General features: G+C 46.9%; 1 protein-coding gene across 1 annotated transcript in view; it reads right to left on the reverse strand.

Annotated features, from left to right (window-relative positions):
• Nucleotides 1-27050, reverse strand: part of LOC134346509 (complement C2-like) — a 185760-nt gene that overhangs the window by 35765 nt on the left and 122945 nt on the right. The window contains exons 13-15 of the mRNA XM_063047901.1: nucleotides 26456-26606; nucleotides 2130-2209; nucleotides 1490-1602 (exon numbers count right to left, since the gene is read on the reverse strand). Of these exons, the coding sequence (XP_062903971.1) occupies nucleotides 1490-1602; nucleotides 2130-2209; nucleotides 26456-26606 (344 nt within the window). The remainder of the gene's footprint in view (nucleotides 1-1489; nucleotides 1603-2129; nucleotides 2210-26455; nucleotides 26607-27050) is intronic.

Here is a 27050-nt window from a genome sequence, read left to right on the forward strand (position 1 = left end):
AAGCATGGATTTATAACTTCCGTCATCTCCACTGGGATCCCACCACCACCCCCCGCCGACCATCACTTTCCGCTTTCTACACAGATCGCTCCCTACACGACTCCCTTGTCCATTTGTCCCTCCCCACTGATCTCCCTCCTGGCAAGCCGAACAAGTGCTACATCTGCCCCTAAACCTCCTCCCTGACTACCATTCAGGGCCCCAGACAGTCCTTCCAGGTGAGGCGACACTTCACCCGTGAGCCTGTTGGGGTCATATATTGTGACTGGCGCTCCTGGTGTGGCCTCCTGTATATTGGTAGGACCGAAGGTAGACTGGGAGACCAATTTGCCGAGCACCTACACTCCGTCCACCAGAAAAAGCGGGATCTCCCGGTGCCCACCCATTTTAATTCTATTTCCCATTCTTGTTCCAACATGTCAGTCCATGGTCACCTCTACTTCTGCAATGAGGCCACACTCAGGTTGGAGGAACAACACCTTATATTCGGTTTGGGTAGCCTTTAGCCTGATGGCATGAGCGTCCATTTCTTGAACTTCTCGAATTGATCCCCCCTTCATCAATCCCATTTCCATCTCTCACCTCATCTGCTTACCTGCCCATCACCTCCCTCTGGTGCTCCTCCTCATTTCCCTTCTTCTATAGCCTTCTATCCCCTCCTATTAGATTCCTCCAGCCCTTTATCTCTTTCAGTAATCAACTTCCCAGCTCTTTACTTCAGCCTCTCCCCCCCACCCCCAGTTTCACCTATCTCCTACCACTTTGTACTTCTTCCTCCCCTCCCCCACCTTCTTACTCTAACTTCTTGTTTTTCCCAGTCCTGATGAAGGGTCTCAGTCTGAAACATCGACTGTTCATTCTTTTCCATAGATGCTGCCTGGCCTGCGGGGGTTTCTCCAGTGTTTTGTGTGGCTTGCATTTCCAGCACCTGCAGAACATCTTCTGTTGGTAACAGGCGTTGGCTCTACAATCACTAGGGGTTGGACAGGCCTATAATGCTGTGCCACCAATCCAATTAAATTAGTAACCAAATGGACTACGAAACTACCCCTCCCCTCCCCCCTACGCAATGTCCATAGCCTTCTATTTTCCTCATTTTCACTAAATGTCACCTAAAAATCCCAAATGTTTCTGCCTCTATCATCTTGCTCCTCTCATATTAACCCCTCTGAATTCTCCTCTTCCATTCCAATCCTGATGAAAGGTCTCAGCATGAAATGTTGACTATTTGCTCTTTTCTATCGATGCTGCCTAGCCTGCTGAGTTTCTCCAAAATTTTGTGTTATTTATTTTGTTGGATTTCCAGCATCTGCAGATTTTCTCACGTTTGTGACAATATTCCAAGTGTGGTCTAACAAGAGTTTAATTATAGAGTTCCAACATTATCTCACAGCTCTTGAATGGAATACCCCCAACACACTATTTACCTTCTTAACCACCCTGTGAACATGCGTGGGAAATCTTGAGGTCATGGTTGACTTTCACATACCCCTTCGATAGTTTTGACCGTCACGTGTCCTTCCGTCTCTTCCCTGGTTGTTGCTCGGTTCCGCTTCACAAAACTAGCATGAACTTGCTGGTCAGTGGGAAGGAGCAGCCTCTCTGTGGAACACCAGGAGTTAGGCAGACGTTACCCCTCACCACTGCAAACCCATCCCCTCCCCTCGGTAGGTCCCTGCAGAGAGGGAAGCCAGAAACTTTGCAACGCCCCAGCAGCGTGACGCGCGCACACCAAGGCAAACGCGTTCCCGGAACAATCATGTGTGCCCACTACGTGCAGAGGTGCACCTGAAGATTTCTCTGCATGCACACGGATACGTGTGCATGCGTGCCCAGTCTCGTGCATGCACGGTTTCCACAGCACGACCACACTTAATTATATCTGTGCACCAGAGAACTAAGCGGACAAGTGCACACTCACACCCCCTCCCTCTTTCCCCCACTCTCTCCCTCGCTCTCCCGCTCTAATCTCTCACCCTCCTCCCTCTCCCTCCCTTCTGCAAATATTCCCAACCCATGCCGTCCCACAGGCACCGGGATCCAACTAAACGTACCCCAGACTTCGGGAGTCCCACCCCGCGGCGTGGTTGGGTTGCACAGTTCGGTCGGTCAGTCCGCCCTCCCCTTACCGTGATCAATACATTTGGTCTTGGGGTGAGGCTTGCGCAAGGCGCGCGTCGTCTCCGGTGTGCATGGCAAGCAGATGGACCTGTGACAAGAGGGCAGCGTCAGCGGGGGCAGTGATCAAATCCAGCATCGCCCCAGGGCCCGAGGAGGATTGACCCAAAAGCAGAGCCGCGGAAACGATTCAGCCGTGGAGGGCAACTTAAATAACCGTAAAATAACAAGCCATGAGGGGCCACAAACCAACAGGTTACGGAAACTAAGAACAACAGGCACTGAGGAAAACTTTAGGCTCAGAGCAACTGGTTGAGGCCAGCTGGTTTGATAAGTGAACAGGGACTGTGGATGAAAACTGGGGTTTAATAGGCTGCAGGTGATGAGTCTGGCACGAGGGGCAGGCGGATTCTGTCAGCCAGGTGGAGGCAGAGAGGTGTCTGCATGTGTTGTGACCGCAGGCGTCAACAGGAGCAGTGCTGACACGTCAGACTTTCAGGTTAGAGTCAGAGTTCGGGAAGGGGGTGGGGGGGGTCGTGGTACTGGCGGGGGGGGTGGGTAGGTTGTTGTGTTGGAGTGTTTGACTAGCCACGATTTTATTTGTTGCAGTTAGACCAAAAGACATGGGAGCAATATGGGGCCATTCTGCCCATCAGGTGTGGCTCATCCATTTCCCTCTGAAACCCATTCTCCTGCCTTCTCCCCGTAACCTTTGACAGCCTGACTAATCAAGAACTGATCAAGCTCCGCTTTAAAAACACCCAGTTACTTGGCCTCCAGGGTAATGAATTACACAGACTAACCTTCCCCTAGCTGCAGAAATTCCTCTTCTTCTCTGTTCTAGATGGATGTCCCTCTATTCTGAGGCTGTGCACCTTGGTCCCAGACTCCCCCACCCGCCCTATCTAGGCCTTTCAACATTCGATAAGTTTCAATGAGATTACACCCCTCAGCCCTCGTTCTTCTAAACTGATGTGAGTACAGGCTCAGAGCCATCAACTGCTCCTCATGCATGAACATTTCACTCCTGGAATCATTCGCATGAACCTCCCAACATCAGCTCATCCTATCTTCGATGGAGGGGCCCAAAACTGCTCACAATATTCAAAGCGAGGCGTCAGCATGACGGTATTGCATTATTCCAGCCCCCTTAAAATGGACACTACCATCACAGTTGCCCTTGTCACCGCTGACTCAACCTGCAAGTTATCCTGCAGAAGGACTCCCGAGTCCGTTTCCACGTCGCACTTTTGAATTTTCCCGCCATTTTGAAAATAGTCTACACTTTCATTCCTTCTACCGAGATGCATGATTTACCAATGCTGCCAGTTAGTTGCCCGTTCTCCTAACCCATCTAAATCCCCTTGAGGTCTCCCTGCCTCTCAAACTATCTTCACATCAGCTGCAGATGTGGCCACAAATTCAACAATTCCATCATCCAAATCGTTGACATGCAACATTACAAGCAGCAGTCCCACCACGGACCTGTGTGGAAAACAACAGCTCATACTCCTCACCTCCGAGCAGTCAGCCAATGCTCCCTCCATACCAGTATCATTCCTGTAACACCACAGACCTTCTGAAAATCAAAGCACACAACATCCCTTTGTCTATTCTGCCTGTTATTTAGAGACATAGAGTCATAGAACGGTACAGCACAGAAACAGGCCACACGACCCAGCTAGGCTCTGCTGAACCATTTATACGCCCAATCCCATCAACCTGAACCCGCACCATATGGCCATTCATACACCTACCATCCAATATTCACTTAAACCTTGAAATTTAAAGATTTATTTACTAGAATGTTGCCCTGGGTTTCATCTCCTAAGTTACAGAGAAAGGTTGAACAAGTTGGGTCTGTATTCTTTGGAGCGTAGAAGGTTAAGGGGGGACTTGATAGAGGTATTTAAAATTATGAGGGGGATAGATAGAGTTGATGTGGATAGGCTTTTTCCATTGACAGTGGGGGAGATTCAAACAAGAGGACATGAGTTGAGAGTTAGGGGGCAAAAGTTTAGGGGTAACATGAGGGAGAATTTCTTTACTCAGAGAGTGGTAGCTGTGTGGAACGAGCTTCCAGCAGGAGTGGTTGAGGCAGGTTCGATGTTGTCGTTTAAAGTTAAATTGGACAGCTATATGGACAGGAAGGGAATGGAGGGTTATGGGTGAGTGCAGGTCGGTGGGACTAGGTGAGAGTAAGAGTTCGGCATGGACCAGAAGGGCCGAGATGGCCTGTTTCCGTGCTGTAATTGCTATATGGTTCTATGGTTATATGGTTAAAGCACATCCTCCACTCGTGCTGGCTGCACATTCCACACTCTCAACATCCCTATGTGAAGAAGTTTCCCCTCATGTTCCCCTTAAACATTTCACCTTTCATCCCTAACCCATGACCTCTAGAACCTTCTTGACCAACCTCCCGTGCATGACTTTGGCAATTCTTTGCTGAAGTCAATGCAGACATCCACTGCCTTACCTTCATCAACTTTCCTAGTAACTTCCTCAAAAAAGTATAAGTTTGGTTAGACATGCCTACCATACACGAAGTCATGTTGACTATTCTTAATCAGTCTCTGTCCATCCAAATACTTATATATCTGGGCTCCTTAGAAAACTTAGCGGGATTAGCTATCCTCAAATCCTTCGGTACCTCAACTATTGCTAAGGATGATTTAAATATCTCTGCTCAGACCCCTGCAATTACTACACTTGCTTCCTACAGGCTCCGGGGACTTGTGAACCCTAATTTAACGTATCATCCTTTTTAATCTGTGGAGAGTCATGATGGTAGCGTGTGGGTGGCCTGGTGGCAAAGTGATTAGTACAATGCTTTACGGCACTAGCAAGCTGGGTTCAGTTCCCGCTCTGCCAGTACATTCTCCCTGTGACCACATGCTCCGGTTTCCTCATGCAGTTCAAAGACCTACCAGTTGGTAGGTTAATTGCTAATTGGAAACTATACTGTGATTAGGCTAGGGTTAAATCAGGGGATTACTGGGTGGGCAATTCCAAGGACCAGAAGGTCCTGCTCCGCAGTGTATCTCAATAAATAAATAAAACTACCTTGCTCCTGCTCTGCCTCACTTCAGTAGACTCTGTGTCCACCACCTGAGCAAATACCGATAAAAAAATCAGTTTCAGATCTCTCCTATCTGTTTTAGCTCATGCATAGATTACTATTCTGGTTATCCACAAGGCTAATTTTGTCCTTTTGCTCTTGATATGTCTGTGAAAACCCTTAGGATTCTCTTTCACCTTGACTGCTAGAACTACCTCATGTCTTCTTTTAGCCTTCCTGATTTATTTTATTTCTGCAGATAAAAGGAGGGTAGGCTCAAATGGAGCAGCTACTGTTGGAGTGTGTCAGTGATAAAGTGTGAAGGCTTTGCTTAACATGCTTCAGCGTGAACAGGTCGAGGGACAGTTAACAAGAGACAAGCCGGAAAATGTCATTTACAAAAATTAAAAAAAGGATGGAGGTCTTGCCCTGCCTAATTTAAGATTGTATTATTGGGCAGTTAATATACGCTATGCGTGTTCTTGGTAATATTGGACCGATAAAAATGAACGTCCACCATTGGTTGACTTGGAATTGAAAGCTGTGAAACAATTTTACTTAAGTTCGTTGTTAGGAGCTTCTTTACCTGTACAACCAGCTAAATCTTCTATTTTAAATATTAATCCTATGATTAAGCAGTCATTACGAATTTCGTACTAGTTTCGTAAGTTTTTTAATCTTAAAAAATTTAACCTTCTTAGTTTAATTTATCGAAATTATTTATTTAAACCTTCACTTAGTGATCCTACCTTTTCTCTTTGGAGGAATAAAAGAATCTATTCCTTTATGGATTTGTTTCAAGAAGACAGATTGATGTCCTTTGACAAATTAGTTACTAAATACTTTCTTTCATACTCACACTTTTTGCAATATCTTCAGGTCAGATATTTTTTAAAAGAATATTTAAGTAACTTTCCATATATACAAGATTCTAACACGTTAGACACTATTTTAAAAGTCAACCCTTTAGTGAAAGGGTTTATTGGGAAAATTTATAATTTACTATTTCTACAGGATAATTATCCTCTATTTAAGATTAAGCAAGACTGGGAAACAGAGCTTGATAACAGAGGGTTGGTTGTGAATTTTGAAGGTGGTTAACTCCTCTACGATTTGTGCCAGTCATTCTTTGATTCAATTTTAAATTGTACATCGTTATTATTTGACAAAGGAGAGACTGTCTAAAATGTTTCCTAATGTTAATAGTCACTGTGAGAGATGTAAAACTGAGATAGCTACATTGACACATATGTTTTGGTCGTGTTCTGTACTGAATCAGTTTTGGAAATCTATTTTTTTCTACAATTTCTAAAGCTTTAAAAATTAATTTACAACCTAATAAGTTGACAGTTTTGTTTGGTATAATTCCTCAATATATTCATGGTATTTCTATATCAGACCAATATGTAATTGCTTTTGTTACATTATTGGCCAGAAGGGCTATTTTATTAAAATGGAAAGATGCTTCTGCTCCCACTTTGATACAATGGTTCTCTCAGGTGATGCTATGTCTTAGTTTGGAGAAAATCAGAAGTCGAACTTTTGATCCTCGATTTGACTTTGAGAAAAGGTGGGGCTCTTTTGCCTGCTTCTATCATTTGATTTGAGTTAATTAAGATGGTTCCCTTCTGATTCTTGGATAAATGGATTTGGTAGGCGGTTTGATGTCTTTTTTTTATAGAAGCTTGTATGGCGTATAGCTCCGGGTTTGTGCTCCAGATGGGTTTTTTTCCCTCTTTTTTTTGTTTGTTAGCTGGAGTTTTTTTTGTTTTAGTTACTAAGGTTCTTTTTCTCCTTCTTTCTTTTTTCAAAAAAAATAGCTTTAACATTTTGTTTTTTTTAAATCATTATTGATATACTGTTTAGCTTGGTTAATAGTTTGACTCTCATTATACATATTGATATATTGATTATTTTAATGTATTTTTTGTTGTCAATTTTCAATAATAATTAATAAAAAGATTTTTAAAAAAAGACAAGCCTTTTTGTTTTTTGATATAGAGTACTCAGGATGGGATGCTCCTCCTGTCAGATGTGGGAATTTGGGATACCGGACAGTTTCCCTGATGACTACGTCTGCAGGAAATGCACCCAAGCTGACTGGCTGACTGACCAGATCAAGGAATTGGAGCTGGAGTTGGATGCACAATGCCTGAGGTATTTAATAAGGAATACATGAGGAAAGAAGACCGGGTCGAGACAACAGAGACTTTTGGAGAAAAGGAGTTCGGTGGGTAATACCGTTCCGGCTGACCGGAAGTGCACTGAGTGCGGTGAGTGTAAAGGAGTTCGGTGCTTACTGTTCTGGCTAACAACGGATGGTGCAATCCGGGGTATATTACGATCGAGGAATGTGTTTGCAGACTGGATATTGAACTTTTCACTTTTGGACTTCGGCCACATTCCAACGCGATACACTTGGCGGCACGGGAGGTCGTTCCTGCCTGTGGCCATCGAATGTGCAGCTCCTCCCGTGGAGGGTCAGACACCCTGAGCCAATAGACTGGTCCTGGACTTACTTTCCATCTGGCATAGTTTGCATTTTGGTGTTTGATTGTTGGGGTTTTTTGTATTGCTATATTTACGCTCTATTCTTGGTTGGTGCGGCTGTAACAAAACCAAATTTCCCTCAGGATTAATAAAGCATATCTATCTATCTATCTAATTCTGAAGAGGTGGTCACACATAGAGCACAGGCTTCGGACAGTAGATGGGTGACCACCAGGAGAGGCAAGGGGATTAAGAAGTCAGTGCTGGGTTCACCTGTGGCCGTTCCCTCAGCAACAAGTATACTGCTGAGAGCCGGGAATGGCCTATCAGATCGTGGCAGCAACGCCAGCCAGGCTGCTGGCACTGTTGCCAGCTCTGAGCCTCGACAGAGAAAAAAGGATGAAGTCAGGCAGTACAGTCAGGCATATGGGACTTGATAGTTAGGAAGCAGACAGGAGATTCAGCAGCTGCAAGGGCAAAAGAAGGATGGTGCGTTGCCTCCAGGGTGCTGGGTGCCGGGGTCCAGGATGCATCGGAGAAGCTGCAGGATCATCTCAAGGGGGAGGGGACCAGCCATAAGTCGTGGTACCAATGACATAGGCAGAGAAAGGGAAAAGGCCCTGCGCAGTGAGTATATAGAGTTATGAAACAGGCAGAAGAGAAGGGCCTGCAAGGTTGTAACCTTCGGATTACTCCCTGTGCCATGGGCTAGTGGCTGTGGAGATAGTGCAGGGGAGAAGGTTTCAAGTTCTTGGATCATTGGAACCTTTTCTGGGGGAAGGGTGGCCTGTACAAGGGGGATGGGTTGTACCTGAATTGGAGAGGAACCAATATCCTGGCCGGGAAGCTTTGCTGATGCTACTCAGAAAAGTTTAAACTAATCTTGCAGGGGTTCGGGAAGCAGAGCCCCCAGGTCACTAAGGGAAGTATCGGACCAGAAGATCAGGGACGGTGTTGAAATAACAGGTATGATGGGTTGAATAATCTGAAGTGTGTATATTTTAACGCTGGGAGTAAGGGTGATGAACCTACAGCATGTATCAGTGCACGGAACTACGATGTTGTAACCATTACTGAAACTTGGTTGAGGGAGGGGCAGGAATGGACGATTTGTGCACCAGGTTTTCGAAGATTTAGGAAAGATAGAGGAGGAGGTAAAAGTGGGGGAGAAAAGAGTTGCACTACTAATCAGGGACAATATCCCAACTGCACTCAAAGGACACATAATGGAGGGGCCAGACACCGAGTCTATCAGACCGGAACTCGGGAATAGCACCGGTGCAGTCACACCGATGGAATTGTACTACAGACCCCCTCCCCAACAGCCTCCGGGACACCTGGGAGCAGATACAGTATGTTCTGTCAGCAGTTTAAGGAGTTGCGTAAAAATAATTGGGTTGTTGTCTTGGGGGAATTTCACTTCCCTAATATAAACCGAGACTTTCTTAGAGTAAGAGGTTTAGATGGGTTGAACTTGTTAAGTGTGTCCAGGAATGTTTCTTAAATCCATTTATGGATGGTCCAACAGGAGGAGGGGTCATACTGGACCTGGTGTTGAGTAATGAGCCTGGCTAGGTGACTGCCCTTTCAGTGTGTGAGCAGTTAGGGAACAGTGACCACAACTCCTCAACTTTCAGAATCGTTATAGATAAGGCAATTGTGGGAGAGTTTTAAATCAGAGTAGGGCAAATTACAAGGGCACTAGGCAGGAATTAAGGAGAAGTAATTGAGAACACCTTTTCTCTGGCAAATCTACATCAGAAGGGTGTTCCTGTTACAAGGAAAGACGGGGATGGAAAGATAAGAGAACCAGGATGTCCAGGGAGGTGATGAATTTAGTCATGAAGAAAAAGGAAAGGTATGTAATGCTTCAGAAGACAGGATTAAACGAAGCACATGAGGAGTATAAAGAAGTTAGAAAAGAACTAAAGAAGGGAATTAGGAAAGCCAGGAGAGGCTATGAAAAGTCCTTGGCAAGTAGGATGAAGGTGAATCCCTAAGCATTCTACACATGCATCAAGAGCAAGAGGATAAGTCGGGAGAGGGTGGGACAACTCAAGTATAAAGGATAAAGGATTCTTGGATGCAGAGTATGTGAGTGAGGTACGTAAAGAGTACTTTGTTTCAGTATTTACCAAGGAAAAGGAAATGGAGACCAGAGATCAGTGCTGAGTGTATAAATACATTAAATTGTTTTGAAGTCAAGGAGGAGGATTAAAGTGTATTAAGGTAGATAAGAACTTAGAGCTTGATGGGATTTACACCAGGTTTTTCAAGAAGGCAAGAGATGAGATTGCTGGACTCTTGAATGGTTAATTTTGTACCTCTATTTAAGAAGGGAACCACGGAAAACCCTGGGAACTATAGACCAGTGAGTCTCATGTCAGTTGTCAGGAAATTGCTGCAGAAAATTTTTGGGGATAGGATATAGGAGCATTTTGAAACTCATGGCCTAATTAGGGAGAGCCAGCATGGCTTTGTGTGGTAGGACATACCTGACCAACTTGATTGAGTCTTTTGACGAGGTGATGAGAGAGATTGATGAAGATAGGGCAGTGGATGTTGTCTACATGGATTTTAGTAAGGTGTTTGACAAAGTCCCTCACTGGAGGCTAAACCAGAAGATTAAGATGCATGGGATCCACAGAGAATTGGCTGCTGGGATTCAGAACTGGCTTCCACATAGAAAACAGAGGGTAGTAATTGCAGGGACATTTTTAAGCTGGAGGTCTGTAATTAGTGGAGTTCCACAGGGATCTGTACTGGAACCTCTGCTGTTTGTGATGTATATAAAAGACCAGGATGAAACTGTAGGTGGTTGCGCTAGTACATTTGCTGATGATACCAAGATTGGTGGAGTTGTGGACAGTATAGAAGACTGGCAAAGAATACAGCACAATATAGATCAGTTGCAGATATGGGCTGAGAAATGGCAGATGGAGTTTCGTCGTCGTCAGTAGGTCGCATCTGGAATTTTCCAGTTGGCGGACGATTTCCCTCCATGCCGCTGACATATTGGGAAATCATGTACGTGGCAAGTTACAGCAGTGGTTTGCCACTGCCTTCTGTTGGGTGGTTTCTTTTAAAGAGATCACCAGCTATTAACCCAGCACGGATGGAGAGCGTGCAGGGGAGCTGGCCAGATTTGAACTGCTCGCCCCGAAGTCCAGCGCTGATGCCACTACGCCACCAGCCAGCATAGAGTTTAACCCAGATAAATGTGAGGTGTTGTACCTTGGTATGGCAAATGCAAGGAGACAGTACATTGTTAAGGGCATTGTCAAGATCTCTCTTGATCCCAAGTTCATAGATCCTTGAAAGCTGCCACTCCGGTTAGGCTACATCTGGAGAATTGTGTATAGTTCTAGCCACCCCACTGTGGGAAGGACGTTGAGGCTGTGGGGAGGGTACAGAAGAGGGTCACCAGGATGCTTCATGGTTCAGAGGACATGTACTATCATGAGGTGCTAAATAAACTTGAAAACTTGAGTTGTTTTCTCTGGACTGTTGAAAACTAAGAGGAGATCTGATAGGGATTTGCAAGGGGGATGTGAGGGGTAAGTTTTTTTTACACAGAGTCGTGGGTGCCTGGAGTGCACTGCCTGGTATGGCGGTAGAGGCAAATACATGAGAGGCCTTTAAGAGATGTTTGGATAGGCACATGGATGTGAGGAAGATGGAGGGATATGGAAATGGTCCTGGTCGGAGGGATATGGAAATGGTCCTGGTCGGAGGGACTCATGTCTCGGTGTCTTTGATTTGCTTTTTAGTTGGTACAACACTGTGGGATGAATGGCCTCTCCCTGTGCTGTACTCTTCTATGTTCTAAAGTGTTCTCTTGCATTTCTTATACTCCTTGTTCCTATCAGTCCGTATCTGCTATGTACCTCCTTAACCAGGGAAAACATCGCTCGAAACCAAGTTTCCCAAAATTGGATATCCTTGCCTTTTATTCTGACAGGCACATACAAGCTCTCAAAATGTCACTTTTGAAGGCCTTCCACTTACCAAGTACACCTTTGCCAGAAAACAGCCTGCCCCAATCAACATTTACCAGATCTTTTCTGATACCATCAAAATTTTGTCCAATTTCGAATCTCCACCCGCAGACCAGACTTATCTTTTTGTGTATTTTCTTTGAAACTAATGTCATTGTGGTCACTGGATGTAAAGTGTTCCCCTATGCACACTTCTGTCACATGCCCTGTTTCATTCCTTAATAGTAGATCAAGTACTGTATGTTCTCTCGTTACAACTTCCATACACTGATTAAAGAAACTTTACTGAACACATCTGACAAACTCTATCCCATCTAGTCCTTTTACAGTATGGGAGTCCCAGTCAATATGTGGGAAGTTGAAATCAACTGCTAATACAGACTTATGTTCCTTTCAACAGTCTGCAATCCATCTCCAAAGTTGTTCCTCTAAGTCCCATGTACTCTTGGGTGGTCTCCAATATAAACCCGTTAACATGGTCATCCTGTCTTATTCCTCAGCCACACCCATAATTCCTCACTAGAGGGGTTCTCCAGTTTGTCCTCATTAAGCAATGCCGTGACGTTTTCCTTGACTAGCAAATCAAACTCTCCCCCTTTATAAACCCTCACCCCGCTCTATCACATCTGTGACGAGAATACACATACAATTAAGATGTTTGCTGGCCTGGGTGGCATCAGCAGTTGGTCTGCCACCTGTCCTCAGGGGAAGGAGAGATAAAGAACAATGAAGCAGCATCTGGAGATGTGTAATGAAGGGACGGGAGAGAGAGAGCTGTCTGGAGCGGCTCCCCCTTTGAACCCTGAACTGTTTGAAGTGATGGACAGGCGATGCCCCAGCAGGGGGATAAAAAGGGACAGGTTCGCTAAGGCAGGACACACGACACCCGAGGTAACGAGACCCTGAAAGCGATGCGCCTCTCACGAGTCGGTGGGAAGTACCGGACAACGCACAGGGTGGAAAGGTACGATCAGCGGGAACCAGGTGTGTGTCCGCCCTTGCCTGGGTGCCGGGTTCACTGCAGAGGATCGACCGCATCTGGAGGAGGGTCACAGTCGGTGACCTCAGGTGACATCACCAAGGACTCGCCCGAAAGCTGCTTGTGAGCAATATCGCCGGTCTGTGAGTGGAAGCCGTGTCTGAATGATCAGTCGTTCTCGTTCTCTCTCTCCCTCCCCCCACGTTGTCCATCGCCATGGCAACGATTACTGCGAACTGAACTAAATTGGACTGAACTTTTGTGTCACTTTGAAATTTGGTCATTTACCCCTAGATAACGATAGAGCTTGATTGATGCTGTTATCTTAATTCTGTGCACGTGTGTTTATCATTGCTGAACTGTTGCATTTATTATCCTTTCGATTACTGTGTTGCTTGTTTCTTTAATAAAACTTTCTTAGTTCTAGTAATCCCGACTCCAACTGAGTGATCCATTTCTGCTGGTTTGGCAACCCAATTACGGGATACGTAACATAAGTGGGGTTCTCGTCCGCGATTTTGAACGCTAAATTTGCGACGGAGTAAATTGATTGGGTTAAAATTCCCGAAAGAAAGAAAAGACAAACAGCAGAAATGGAGGCTGAGGAATTTATAAAGGCGCCGACCTTGGAGGCACTAGAGGATGCCAGGAAATCGGAATTGATAGCTGTGGCCAAACGGTTGAATCTTGCTAAGGTGAAGTCGACAATGAGGAGAGAGGAGGTACACAGAGCTATCGTAGAGCACTATGTATCTAAAGGTGTGTTTCCCCAAGGCGAGCTGGGGGTGGTGTCTATTGAAAAACCTGCTGGAGACGCGGTACAGGTACAGCTTGAAAAACTGAGACTCGAGCACGAGTTCCGGGTACGGCAGTTAGAACACGAAGAGAAGCAGTTAGAAAGGCAGGAGAGAGAGTCAGAAAGGCGGGAGAAAGAGAAGGAGGTAGAAAGGAAAGAGAGATAGAGACAGTTGGAGAGAGAAGAGAAACAGAGGGAAAGGGAATTTGAGCTGGAGAAGTTAAAGATAAGGGCCGAGCAGGGGCTCGTGCCGAACCAAGGTGGAGGGTTCCGGGCGACCAAGGAGGTTAGGCTGGTTCCCCCATTTGACGATACCGACGTGGATCGGTACTTCTTCCATTTCGAAAAAGTGGCTATAAGTCAGGAATGGCCGAGGGATAAGTGGGCTGTGTTACTTCAGAGTGTACTGAAAGGGAAAGCCAAAGAAGCTTACTCCGCTTTGTCCGCGGAAGATGCCCAGAGGTATGAGGTGGTAAAAGAGGCCAGCCTCAGGATTTATGAGTTGGTCCCGGAGGCATACCGGCAAAGGTTCCGGAATGCGAGGAAGCAGTGGGACCGCACGTTCTTAGAGTTTGCCCGTGAGATGCAGACATATTGTGAGCGTTGGTGCGCCTCGAAGGGGGTAGAGGGGGATTATGACAGACTGCTACAGCTGATCCTGATTGAGCAGTTTAAAGGTTGTGTCCCTGAGGGTATGAGACCCTACCTCGATGAGAAAGAGGCAGCCACGTTAGCCGCAACTGCTAAATTAGCGGATGAGTATGCGTTGACGCATAAAATGAAGGTTGCCCCGAGTAAAGGCTACCAGAAGGGTAGTCAGGACGGCGGGGAGAGTCCGCCGGAAAAGTCAGAAAGTAAGCCGGGGACTAGTGAAAAGGATAAGGTAGAACGGGAGCAGTCTGGTAGGAAGTCTCCTGGGGTCGTCTGTTAAAATTGTGGAAAAGTCGGACACTTTGCGTCCAGGTGCTTTGCCCCAAAGAAGGAGACGGGAAAAGGAAAAACGGCAATTTTGAATGGCTGTATCGAGCTGTTAAGCGAACCGCTAGGGGAGGGCAGGTCTGCCAAAATCCAGGAAGGGCTCTCGGCCGGATTGGTGTCAGTGAAAGAGGGGTTAAAACCAGTTCTCGTGCGGATCTGGAGAGACACGGGAGCGTGTCAGTCACTGATACTGAAGAGTGTATTAGAGTTTAGCTCAGAGACCCAGACTGGGGAGGTAAAGGTCAAAGGTGTTGGGGAAGGGACAGAGTCAGTCCCTTTGCACCAGATACACTTACAAAGCAACCTGGTCTCTGGACTAGTCACGATCGGGGTGAGGTCCGAATTACCGATGAAAGGCGCGGAAGTCTTGCTCGGTAATGACATCGCCGGGGGAATCGTGCTCCCAGTCGTGAGATTGACAGGTCAGCCTGCCAGCAGTGAGGCCCCGCCCATGGACTCACAGGTTCATCATGGGGCTGCGGTAGTAAATTTAGCTGAAACGTTTCTACCAGTCTTGTACGAGACGGGGGTAGAAAATGAAAAGGAGTGTAGTGAGACAAGAGGCAGTGAGGGAGCTGGGACAGACGTAGCAGTAGCCAGGAAAGAATTTGTGCAGACGCAGGAGCGAGAGGAGGGGCTGATGGTTTTGGCAGAAACAGCTCTCTCTGACACAGCTTTAACAAGGGAACTAGTAGACTATTGTGTGGAGGAGGAAGTGCTAAGGAAAAAAGGGAAATCAAGTACAGTACCCGCAGATGAGGAGTGGGGGGTGGTGCAAAAGAGTTATGGGGATGAGGTTCTTAACATGGCCCACGAGGTACCCCCCCCCCGTGGACATTTTGCGGTGCTGGAAGAAACAGTTGGTGGAATCATGAAAGAGGTTTACCGGCTGCCCAGGGGGAAGGATGTTATTGATCATGACCGACGCGAACTGAGACGGTCACCGGCTTTTGATGATGCTAACAAACCTAGTCGGTGTTAGCGTGGAAATCAATGAAGCTAGGGGCCCCTGATAAGAGAAAAAAACCATTTTGAAAAGATTAGTATGGGATCGATCAGATGGGAGAAGGCTATTGTTTTGGCCAGGTCGACTGATAAGGTTTCTCCCTTAATCCCCGAACAAAGTGAATCTTTAGCAGAAGTAATTAAACGACTCGCACCCGTGTGCTTGATTGTTCCGAGGCGATGCAAAGAACTGGGACGTTGGGTGATGTCTAGGTCAGCCTAGCAAACAACATCCATATATAATGAGTAATTCAGTGACTAAAGGGCTGATGAACACAGAGGTGTGTATTGGCAATTTAATACGGCTGTCTGAAGTCAGCTTGATAGTGAACCTTAAAAAAAATGAATTCGGCCACACGAGGGTCACTTACCTGGGAATTGTGGTGACACAGGGGCAGCTGGCAGTGATGCAAGCTACAGTGCAGGCTATCGCTGACCTCCCAACCCCGACAGACAAGAGGGCCCTCAGAAGGCTCTTGGAGAAGGTGGGGTACTGTAGGAAGTTTTGCAATAACTCTGCGGTCACTACCCCTCCCCCTCCTACCAAGCCCTTGCGAGAGAAAACTGAGTCGGAATGGGACGACCCTTTTTATTGTGGTCCGGGACAAAACCAAATGAGAGGTTACATTGATCGCAATTCATCAGTGTTTTTGGCCACTGTGAAGTTTGCTGAGTTGGAGCCTGGTCTAAGGGATTATTAATAACACCTATAAAAGGAACAGAAAATGTGATGACTGTCTGTCAAGGTGTTGACAACTTCAAATTCTCTGTATTAGCCAAATAGCTGATAAAGATGTATATTTGTGTGTGTATCAAATAATGTATTCATGTTTGTAATTTTTACCTCCCGGTAAAAATCCTTAAAAGGGGTAAGTGTGACGAGAATACACATACAATTAAGATGTTTGCTGGCCTGGGTGGCATCAGCAGTTGGTCTGCCACCTGTCCTCAGGGGAAGGAGAGATAAAGAACAATGAAACAGCATCTGGAGATGTGTAATGAAGGGACGGGAGAGAGAGAGCTGTCTGGAGCGGCTCCCCCTTTGAACCCTGAACTGTTTGAAGTGATGGACAGGCGATCTGGAGATGTGTAATGAAGGGACGGGGGAGAGAGAGCTGTCTGGAGCGGCTCCCCCTTTGATCCCTGAACTGTTTGAAGTGATGGACGGGCGATGCCCCAGCAGGGGGATAAAAAGGGACAGGTTCGCTAAGGCAGGACACACGACACCCGAGGTAACGAGACCCTGGAAGCGGTGCACCTCTCACGAGTCGGTGGGAAGTACCGGACAACGCACAAGGTGGAAAGGTACGATCAGCGGGAACCCGGTGTGTGTCCGCCCTTGCCTGGGTGCCGGGTTCACTGCGGAGGATCGACCGCATCTGCAGGAGGGGTCACAGTCGGTGACCTCAGGTGACATCACAAAGGACCCGCCCGAAAGCTCCTTGTGAGCAATATCGCCGGTCTGTGAGTGGAAGCCGTTTCTGAATGATCAGTCGTTCCCGTTCTCTCTCTCTCTCCCCCCACGTTGTCCATCGCCATGGCAACGATTACTGCGAACTGAACTAAATTGGACTGAACTTTTGTGTCACTTTGAAATTTGGTCATTTACCCCTAGACAACGATAGAGCTTGATTGATGCTGTTATCTTAATTCTGTGCACATGTGTGTTTATCATTGCTGAACTGTTGCATTTATTATCCTTTTGATTACTGTGTTGCTTGTTTCTTTAATAAAACTTTCTTAGTTCTAGTAATCCCGACTCCAACTGAGTGATCCATTTCTGCTGGTTTGGCAACCGAGTTACGGGGTGCGTAACACATCTAAAACAAGAGAACCCCGAAGTATTCAACTACCAGTCTTGCCCTCCTGTAAACAAGTCTCACTCATGACGACCATTTTATAATTTCATGTGTAGATCGATGCCCTGAGCTCATTAGCCTTTCCTACTGTGCTTCTTGCATTGAAATATACCTAACTCAGTCATTTGTCCCACCGTACTGAAACTTTTGATTTCTGAATTTGACATGAGATCGTAACATCCATCTCCACAACCACTCAATGATCTGTTCTGGCACTCTGCTCCCCATCACCATCAACTCTAGTTTAACACCACCCACCAGCCCACCACACCGTGCAGTACTAGCAAATCTTCCTGTTAGTATATTATTATCCCCCTCCCTTTAGGTACAAACTTTCTCTTCTGTACTGGTCTCACATTCCATGGAAGAGAGACCAATGATCCAAATCCAATTCCATTCTGGCGGCCCAATCAGCACACACTGAGGAGGTTCCTCACAGGTCAGCAGTGGTCGTTCAGAAGGAGAGTTTCACGGTCGTTCAGTATCATTCTGGTGGGCCAATCAGAGGCTAGAGCAACGCAGAGAGGAGTAAATAAAAATACAGAGGGGACAAGTGGAGCGGCCATTGTTGCGAGTGGGCCTATGCTGAGAGTGGGAGTGTCAGGCTTAGGTTCAAGGGAGGCTTCAGTTCGGAAGAGATGTTGGCTCTGAGTAAGTTGTCTGGGTAAGTTTCTGTTAAGTTTCCCTTTTTCTTACTGTGTCAGGTTTACTGAGTGTAGTTTAAATGTCCATTGTGTGTTCTTCATGCCAGATGCTGGAGTCCTGGGAGACCCAGAGTCTCCAGGGAACCACATCTGCGTGAAGGGCATCCAGCTACAACTCCTTGAAGACGTTGTTAGGGATCTGGAGCAGCAGCTGGATGACCTTTGGGAGAGTGAGGAGATCATCGATCGGAGTTACAGGGAAGTAGTCACCCCTGAGTCGCAGGAGACGGGCAGCTGGGTGACTGTCAGGAGAAGGAATGGGATGGTGAACAGGCAGTTAGCACAGAGCACCCCTGTGGCCATTCCTCTCAATAATAAGTATACCGCTTTGGATACTGTTGTGGGGGATAACCTCCCAGGGGAATGCCAAGGAGACAAGGGCTACTGACACTGAGCATGGGTCCGTGGCGCAGAAGGGAAAGAGGGAGAAGAGGGGAGTGGTAATGACAGGGGACTCAGTAGTCAAAGGAACAGACAGGAGATTCTGTGGATATGAACAGGACACCCGGGCGGTACATTGCCTCCCAGGTGCCAGGGACAGGGACGTCTTGGATCGCGTCCATAGAATTTTGGAGAGTGAGAGAGACCAGCCAGATGTCTTGGTACATATTGGTACCAATGTGATAGGAAGGAAAAGCAAAGAGGTCCTGAAGAGAGAGCTTAGAGAGCTAGGTAGAAAGCTGAGAAGCAGGATCTCCAGGATAGTAATTTCTGGATTGCTGCCTGTGAGGGTAGAAACAGGATGATTTGGCAGATAAATGTGAGGCTGAGAAGCTGGGGCAGGGGGCAGGGCTTAAGGTTCTTGGATCATTGGGATCTCTTCTGGGGGAGATACAACCAGTTCAAAAGAAATGGGTTGCACCTGAGCCCGGGGGGTGGGGAGGAACCAATATTCTCGCGGGCAGGTTTGTTAGAGCTGTAGGGGAGGGATTAAACTAAATTGGTGGGGGGTGCAGGAACCAGGATGAAGGGATTCAGGGTACGACAGATGGTAAAAAAGCAAAGGTAGCTTGCAGTCAGAATGTCAGGAAGGGCAGGCAGATGATAGGACAGGGTGAGTAGCAGTGCATTAGGGATGCAGAATCAAAAAGGATAGCAAATACGGTACTCGAAGTGTTACGAGGGGTGATTGATAAATTCGTGGTCTAAAGTAGAAGGAGTAAATTTTAGAAAACCTAGCACATTCCTACATTTACACATTTAGTCCAGCGGTCATAGAGCATACGGTTCTTGGACCTCCAGAAAGTGTCCACAGATGGGCGATTGATAAGTTCATGGCCTAAGATAGAAAGAGTCAATTTTAGAAAGCCTAGCATAGTCAACATAGCATTTTTCAACATAGTCCCCTCCTATAACTCACCTCCTTCTACCTTAGGCCACAAACTTATCAATCACCCCTGCTGAGTTATTAACTGATGAGTTATTAACTTCTAACTTTCTGCATAATCACTCAAACAGTTGAACTGCATGTGCATGTAACGAGAGCTGTATCACTCATCTCCTTCTACCTTAGGCCACGAGCATATCAACCACCCCTGCTGGTGACAACTTCTGGAGGTCCAAGTCACCGAATTCTACAAAAAAGGGATTTGTATGCTCCACGGCCGCTGCACTAAGTGTGTAAGTGTAGGAGGGGACTATGTTGAAAAATGCTATGTTGACTATGCTAGGCTTTCTAAAATTGACTCTTTCTACCTTAGGGCTTAGGCCACGAACTTATCAATCAGAGGATGGTGAATTTGTTGAATTCGTTACCATAGGCAGCTGCGGATGCCAGGTTTGGGTGTAGTTAGGGCAGAGATAGATAGGTTCTTGATTGGGCACCACATCAAAGGTTACGGGGAGAAGGCCAGGGATTGGGTCTGAGGAGGAGAAAAAAGGATCAGACATGATTGAATGGCGGAGCAATGGCTTAATTCTGCTCCTATGTCTTATGGTCTCAATATTTTATGCCCTTCCTCCTACACCAACTCTTTAGTCCTGTGTTGAAATGTACCATCTTCCTATTGTGGTCTCACTAGCATCTGGCACGGGTAGCAATTGTGAGATCACAAACTCAGAGGATGTGATGTTTAACTGAGCACCTAACTCCCTGAACTCTGTGAGGACAATGCACCCTGGCTGTTCACCCTCCCACTTAAGAATGCTGAGGACTTTTTCAGAGATGTCCCAGACCTTGGCATCCAGGAGACAACACAGCATCCGGAATCTCAGTCCCATCCATAAAAACTCCTCTCTGTCCTCTTAACCAACAAGTAACTTGCATGATCTCCCCCTTTCCCTTCTGAGCCACCGAGCCAGAGTCAGCACCAGAGACTTAACAACTGTGGCTTTCATCTGCTAGGTCATCCTCACCCAAAAGTTTCCAAAGTAGAATATCTGTTGTTGAGGGGTACAGCCACAGGAGTGCTCTGTACTGGCTGTTTAACTACAGGCAGCTGTGGTTCTCTTCCCTCTTTCCTGTGTTCCTTTCCCCGATGTTGGGGAAGTCCAGAATGAGGGGGTCACAGTTTGAGGATAAAGGGGAAGCCTTTTAGGACCGAAATGAGGAAAAACTTCTTCACACAGAGAGTGGTGAATCTGTGGAATTCTCTGCCACAGGAAACAGTTCAGGCCAGTTCATTGGCTATATTTAAGAGGGAGTTAGATATGGCCCTTGTGGCTAAAGGGATCAGGGGGTATGGAGAGAAGGCAGGTACAGGGTTTTGAGTTGGATGATCAGCCATGATCATACTGAATGGCGGTGCAGGCTCGAAGGGCCGAATGGCCTACTCCTGCACCTATTTTCTATGTTTCTATGTCCTACACCTTGAGTGTAACTACCTCTCTATATGTCCTGCATATCACCCCCTCAAAGAATTCCCATAGATTGGTCAAGCATGAAGATTCTTCCTTAGGGAAACCATACTGACATTGAACTATTTTATCATGTGCCTCCAAGTTCTCCAAAACCACATCCTTAACAATTTACTCCAACATCTTCCTAACCACTGAGGTCAAACTATAATTTCTTTCCTGATGCCTCCCTCCCTTCTTGAAGAGTGTTATGACATATGAAATTTTTCAGTCTTCCAGAACCATGCCAGAAACTATCGATTCTTGAAAGATCACAATAATATCTCCACAATTTCTTCAGCTACCTCTTTTAGAAACCTATGGGTGTAGTCTATCAGGTCCAAGTGGTATATCTACCTTCAAATCTTTCAGTTTCCCCAGCACCTTCTCCCTAGTAATGACAATTGCACTCACTTCTGCCCCCTGACACTCTCGAACTTCTGGCATATGACTAGTGCAGGGGTCCCCAACCTTTTTTGCAGCGCAGACTGGTTTAATATTGACAATATTCTTGCGGACTGGCCAACCGGTCGGTGTTCAAGTAGGGTTAAACTCACCTCAACATGTCTTTTACAGTTAGGGTTGCCAACTTTCTCACTCCCAAATAAGGGACAAAAGTAGCAGTCCAATCCCAACGAAGTGTCCCGGCCCGAAACGTCGACGGTACCCTTTCCTATAGATGCTGCCTGTTGTGTTCACCAGCACTTTTTGTGCGTGTTGACGGGACACTTGTGTTTACCCCGAGAAAGACTACCATGACCATGAAGCCTTGCGCGGGCACCTGTGTGCGCATGCGCGTACGTGCCGATTTTTCTTCCACAAATTGGTTTTGCCTTCATCTTCCCGACTACACTGTACATACATTATTTCTACTTTACACAGGCTGTGTATTTATCATATCATTAATGCTTTTACTGTATGTTAGAGTTATTTTAGGTTTTATGTGTTATTTGGTATGATTTGGTAGGTTATTTTTTGGGTCTGGGAACGCTCAAAAATTTTTCCCATATAAATAAATGGTAATTGCTTCTTCGCTTTATGCCATTTCGGCTTACAAAAGGTTCCATAGGAACGCTTTACCTTAGAGGGGGAAATATGAGAGAAGGGTGGTCCCGTATGGGACAAACCAATTTAGCCCAATATATCGGATGTCCTGGAAAATACAGGACAGTTGGTAACCCTATGTTCAAGTTCAACAGTGCGTGACAGGGAATGAGGAAAGGTGCAGCTGACTTGTATCGTTTCCTCGCGGCCTGGTAGCATATGCTTTGCGGCCTGGTGGTTGGGGACTGCTGGACTAGTGTCTTCAACAGTGAACACTGTACTCAGTTCTGGTCACCTCACTACAGGAAGGATGTGGAAACCATAGAAAGGGTGCAGAGGAGATTTACAAGGATGTTGCCTGGATTGGGGAGCATACCTTATGAAAACAGGTTGAGAGAGCTCAGCCTTTTATCCTTGGAGCAATGGAGGATGAGAGGTGATCTAATAGAGGTGTATAAGATGATGTGGCCAAGTGGTTAAGGCATTGGACTAGCGACCTGAAGGTCGTGAGTTTGAGCCCCAGCCGAGGGAACGTGTGTGTGTCCTTGAGCAAGGCACTTAATCACACATTGCTCTGCAACGACACTGGTGCCAAGCTGTATGGGTCCTAATGCCCTTCCCTTGGACAACATTGGTGTCGTGGAGAGGGGAGACTTGCAGCATGGGCAACTGCTGGTCTTCCATACAACCTTGCCCAGGCCTGCGCCCTGGAGAGTGAAGATCTTCCAGGCGCAGATCCATGGTCTCGCAAGACTAACGGATGCCAAAACAAATAAGATGATGAGAGGCACTGATCGTGTGGATAGTCAGAGGCTTTTTCCCGGGGCTGAAATGGCTGCCACAAGAGGGCATAGGTTTAAGGTGCTTGGGAGTAGGTACAGAGGAGATGTCAGGGGTAAGTTTTTTATGCAGAGAGTGGTGAGTGCGTGGAATGGGTTGCCGGCAACGGTGGTGGAAGCGGAAACAATAGGGTCTTTTAAGAGACTCCTGGATGGATACATGGAGCTTAGAAAAATAGAGGGCTATGGGTAACCCTAGTAATTTCTAAGGTAGGGACATGTTCGGCACAACTTTGTGGGCCGATGGGCCTGTATTGTACTGTAGGTTTTCTATATTCAGTTCATCTGCCACTTCTTATCCTCCATTACTACCTCTCCAGCATCATTTCCAGTGATTCAATATCTACTCGTGTCTCTCTTTTACTCTTTATATAGTTAAAAAAAAACTTTTGTTCTCCTCTTTATACTATTGGCTAGCTCATCTTCACGTTTCACCTTTTCCCTCCTTGTGGCTTTTAGGTGCCTTCTGTTGGCTTTTAAAAGCTTCCCATCCTCTAACTTCCCAGTCTCCACTCAATCCACATCTCTCATGATATGCCCTCTCTTTTGCTTTTATGTTGACTTTCCTTGTCAGCCACGGTTGTGTCATCCTGCCTTTAGAATACTTCTTCTTCTGTGGTATATATCTATCCTGCTAAATCTAAATCACTCGCAGAAACTCCAGCATTGCTGCTCTGCCATCATCCCTGCTAGTGTTCCCTTCAAATGAACTTTATCCAGCTCCTCTCTCATTCCATTTTCTCCATTGTGATACTGAGAATTCTATCATATTATGATCAACTCTCCTAAGGGTTCCTTTACCTTAATCTCTAATCAATTCCGATTCATTGCACAACATCCAGTTCAGAATAGCTGAGCCCTTACTGGGCTCAACCACAAGCTGCTTTAAAAAGCCATTTTGTAGGCATTCTGCAAATTCTCTCCCTCTGGGGATCCAGCACCCACCAGATTTTTCCAATTTACCAGCATATTGAAATCCTCCATGACTATCATAACATGGACTTTCTATCTCCTGTCTCTAGTTATTCAGAACTTTGGTCGGCCTGCGCATGGAATACTTTTTGCATTAGTGGAAGGATATGGAAGCTGAGGAGAGGGTCCAGGCATCACTTAGCAGGACACTACCTGGATGTAAGGATGTCTGCTGTAAAAGGGAGTTTGGACAAACTCTTATCAATCACAAAACATTACAGCACAGTGCAGACCATGTGGCCCACAAAGTTTTGACCATCTCTAAGATCAATTTAACCCTTCCGTCCAACATACATTTTTCTATCATTCATCAGCCAGTTTGAGAGTTTCTTAAATACTCTTTTAAAACCCCATTTAATTCTCATTAAGTGCGTGCTAAGTGCCCTTTATTTAAATGGACATAATTAAATGCGGCCATTAGAGTTTCTTAAGTGGCAGTAATGTATCTGCTTCAACCACCACTCCCGCGGTGAGTTCCACACACCCACCACTCTCTGTGTAAAACATCTCTCTCTGACATTACCCTCCAATCACATTAAAATTATCCTCCTTAATATTACCAATTTCCACCCTGGGAATTGACTGATTCTGCTTATCATCTTGTACACCTCTATCAATTCAGCTTGCATCCTCCTTCACTCCAAAGGGACAAGTCCCAGCTCACTCAACCTATTGTCAGGAAGCACATTCACTCATCCAGGCAGCATCAGGGTGCACTGTTTGTGAATCTCTCTGCAGCGCTGGAGGCTGAGGGGAGACAGGACAGAAGTTTATAAAGTCATGAGAGGCGTGGATTGGATGGATGCTCAGAATATTAACCCAGAGCAGATGCACGCAATCCAGCCTGTCATTCCCAGGGTCGAACATCAGAGGGCAGCACCAACGGGAGAGACCAGACCCAGCCGAGTGCAGATGCTACGCTGCACCCCCTCCGGTGTCTCCTCAGCTGGTCTGCAGCAGCAGGCAAGCCCACGGCTTGAGGCCTAGCCCCTGCTTCAGCTGGGGCTACACAGCTCCCATGTCATCTGCTATGCCGCCAGGCAAGAGTAACAGGCCTGCAGCAACTTCCATTATCATAGTCCAACAGAGTCTTGTGATCACAAGTGAAACCACCCAGACAGTCTCCCTCAGTAATCTTGCAGGCCACCTTCACACAGCAGCGGTGATGCTTCCAAGTACCGTAGCTGTCAGTGACACAGTTGCAGCCAGGTCAGCTCCTCTGACACATCGGCGTGCTCCTCAGATATCCCGGCCGGCCCCTCCCCTGACACCCCGGCCGACCCCACCCCGACATCCCCGCCGACCCTACCCTGACACCCTGGCCGGCCCCACCCCGACACCCCGGCCGACCCTACCCCGACACCCCCGCCGACCCTACCCCGACACCCCCGCCGACCCTACCCCGACATCCCCGCCGACCCTATCCCGACACCCCGGCCGACCCTACCCCGACACCCCGGCCGACCCCACCCCGACACGCCGGCCGGCCCCACCCCGACACCCCGGCCAACCCTACCCCGACACCCCGGCCAACCCTACCCCGACACCCCCGCCAACCCTACCCTCCCAGCCTAACAAGCCTCACCACCCAACAATCAACCAATTTGTCCCGAGCCTAATCACAGGACAATTTGCAATCAGCAGTTAATCCGCTAACCAGTATGTCTATGGACTGTCAGAGGAAGCTGGTGCCAGTGGAGGAAACCCACGCGCACACGGGAAAAACATACAAACTCCTTACAGGCGGTGTCCGAACTCTGACGCTCCGAGCTGAAATCGCGTGACACTAACCGCCGCGCTATAGGGTTCAAACTTGCCTTCACAGGGACAGGAAGTGGGGAGGGGACAGAGGCGGCCGGTGATACTGCCACACGGAAGATGCTTTGTAACCACTGCTTGGGGTGTCATTCGGGTGCCCTGTGGTTACCGGCGTTTGTAAATCCAAGAAACGTGTGCAAAATGTTGAGCGGACCGAATAGGTCAGATAGCATCTATGGAGGGGAGTCATTGGTCAACATCTCGGGCCGAAACCCTTCACCAGGAGGGCCATTTGTAATTTACCGGCTGAGCCCAAGCTCCTGCAGACCCCGACCCTGAGCCATCTCCAACCAGATGACCGTCCACTGCATGTGGTGCTCCCGATAGGGCCTCCTCTGGATTGGTCAGACCCAACCTATCCACCCCACCCTCAAAAAGTGGGATCTCCTAGTGACCAAACATTTTAATTTTTACCCCCCAACCCTTTCTGGTTCCAACATGTTGTTCCTATTTTCCCACTATGGGGCCACTCTCGATCAACACTTCATATTCCGTCTGGGTAGCCTTCAACCTGATGGCACGAGCACAAATCTCTCCAACTTACAGCAAGTTTTCCCCCTCTCACCTTCAAATTCCCTCTCATGCCTCTTCTCCCACCTGCATATCATCTCCCGCCAGTACCCATCCGCCTTCTCTTTCTCCCATGTCTGCTCTCCTATCAGATTCCTTCTTCACCACCCTCTATCTTTTTCCTCCTATCACCTCCCAGCTTCACATACCACCTCCTCCCCTCCCCCCACAACCCACCTTCTTATCCTGGCATCGTCCCCTTTCTTCTTCAGTCTGGAATAAGGATTCTGGCCCAAAACATTGACTGTCTATTAACTTCCATAGATACTGCCTGACCTTCTGAGTTCCTCCAGCATTTTGTGTGGGTTGCTGTGGTGATAGGCAGGGTGGGACTGGGGTGGGCAGACCCACTCTGCTCTGTGATGTTGAGTGAGCGACGGGCCGGTTACCTGACAACCTTCGAATAGGTTAAAGGTTTCTCCAGTTCAATCAAGGCAATGTCGTAATCGTAAAACTGCGAGATGTTCATGTCTACTTTGGCTGCGATCGAAAACTGTGGGTGAATGTGCAGATCTTTCACTTTGGTCAATTGGTTTTCACCTGGACAGAGAATTACAGATGATGTGTAGATTAGAGAAAAAAATGCCAAAAGATCGTAAGACATAAGAGCAGAATTAGGCCATTCAGCCCATCAAGTCCAGGCTGCCATTTCATCATGGCTGATCCCAGATCCCACTCAATCCCATACACCTGCCCGGCAGGAACTTGGAAGCATAATTTGGGAACAAATGTTCTCAGGGAAACGTATGACAGAAATGTGGCAAATGTTCAGGGGATATGGCTTTCTACAGAAGTACGTTCTAATGAGACAGGGAAAGGATGGTAGGGCACAGGAACCGTGGTGTACACAGGCTGTTGAAAATATAGTCAAGAAGAAGAAGAAAGCTAATGAAAGGTTCAAAAAAAAAACTAGGTAATGATAGAGATCTAGAAAATTATAAGATTAGCAGGAAGGATCTGAAGAATGAAATTCGGAAAGCCAGA

Source organism: Mobula hypostoma, chromosome 5, assembly GCF_963921235.1.
Source record: "Mobula hypostoma chromosome 5, sMobHyp1.1, whole genome shotgun sequence".
NCBI classification, from domain to species: Eukaryota; Metazoa; Chordata; class Chondrichthyes; order Myliobatiformes; family Myliobatidae; genus Mobula; species Mobula hypostoma.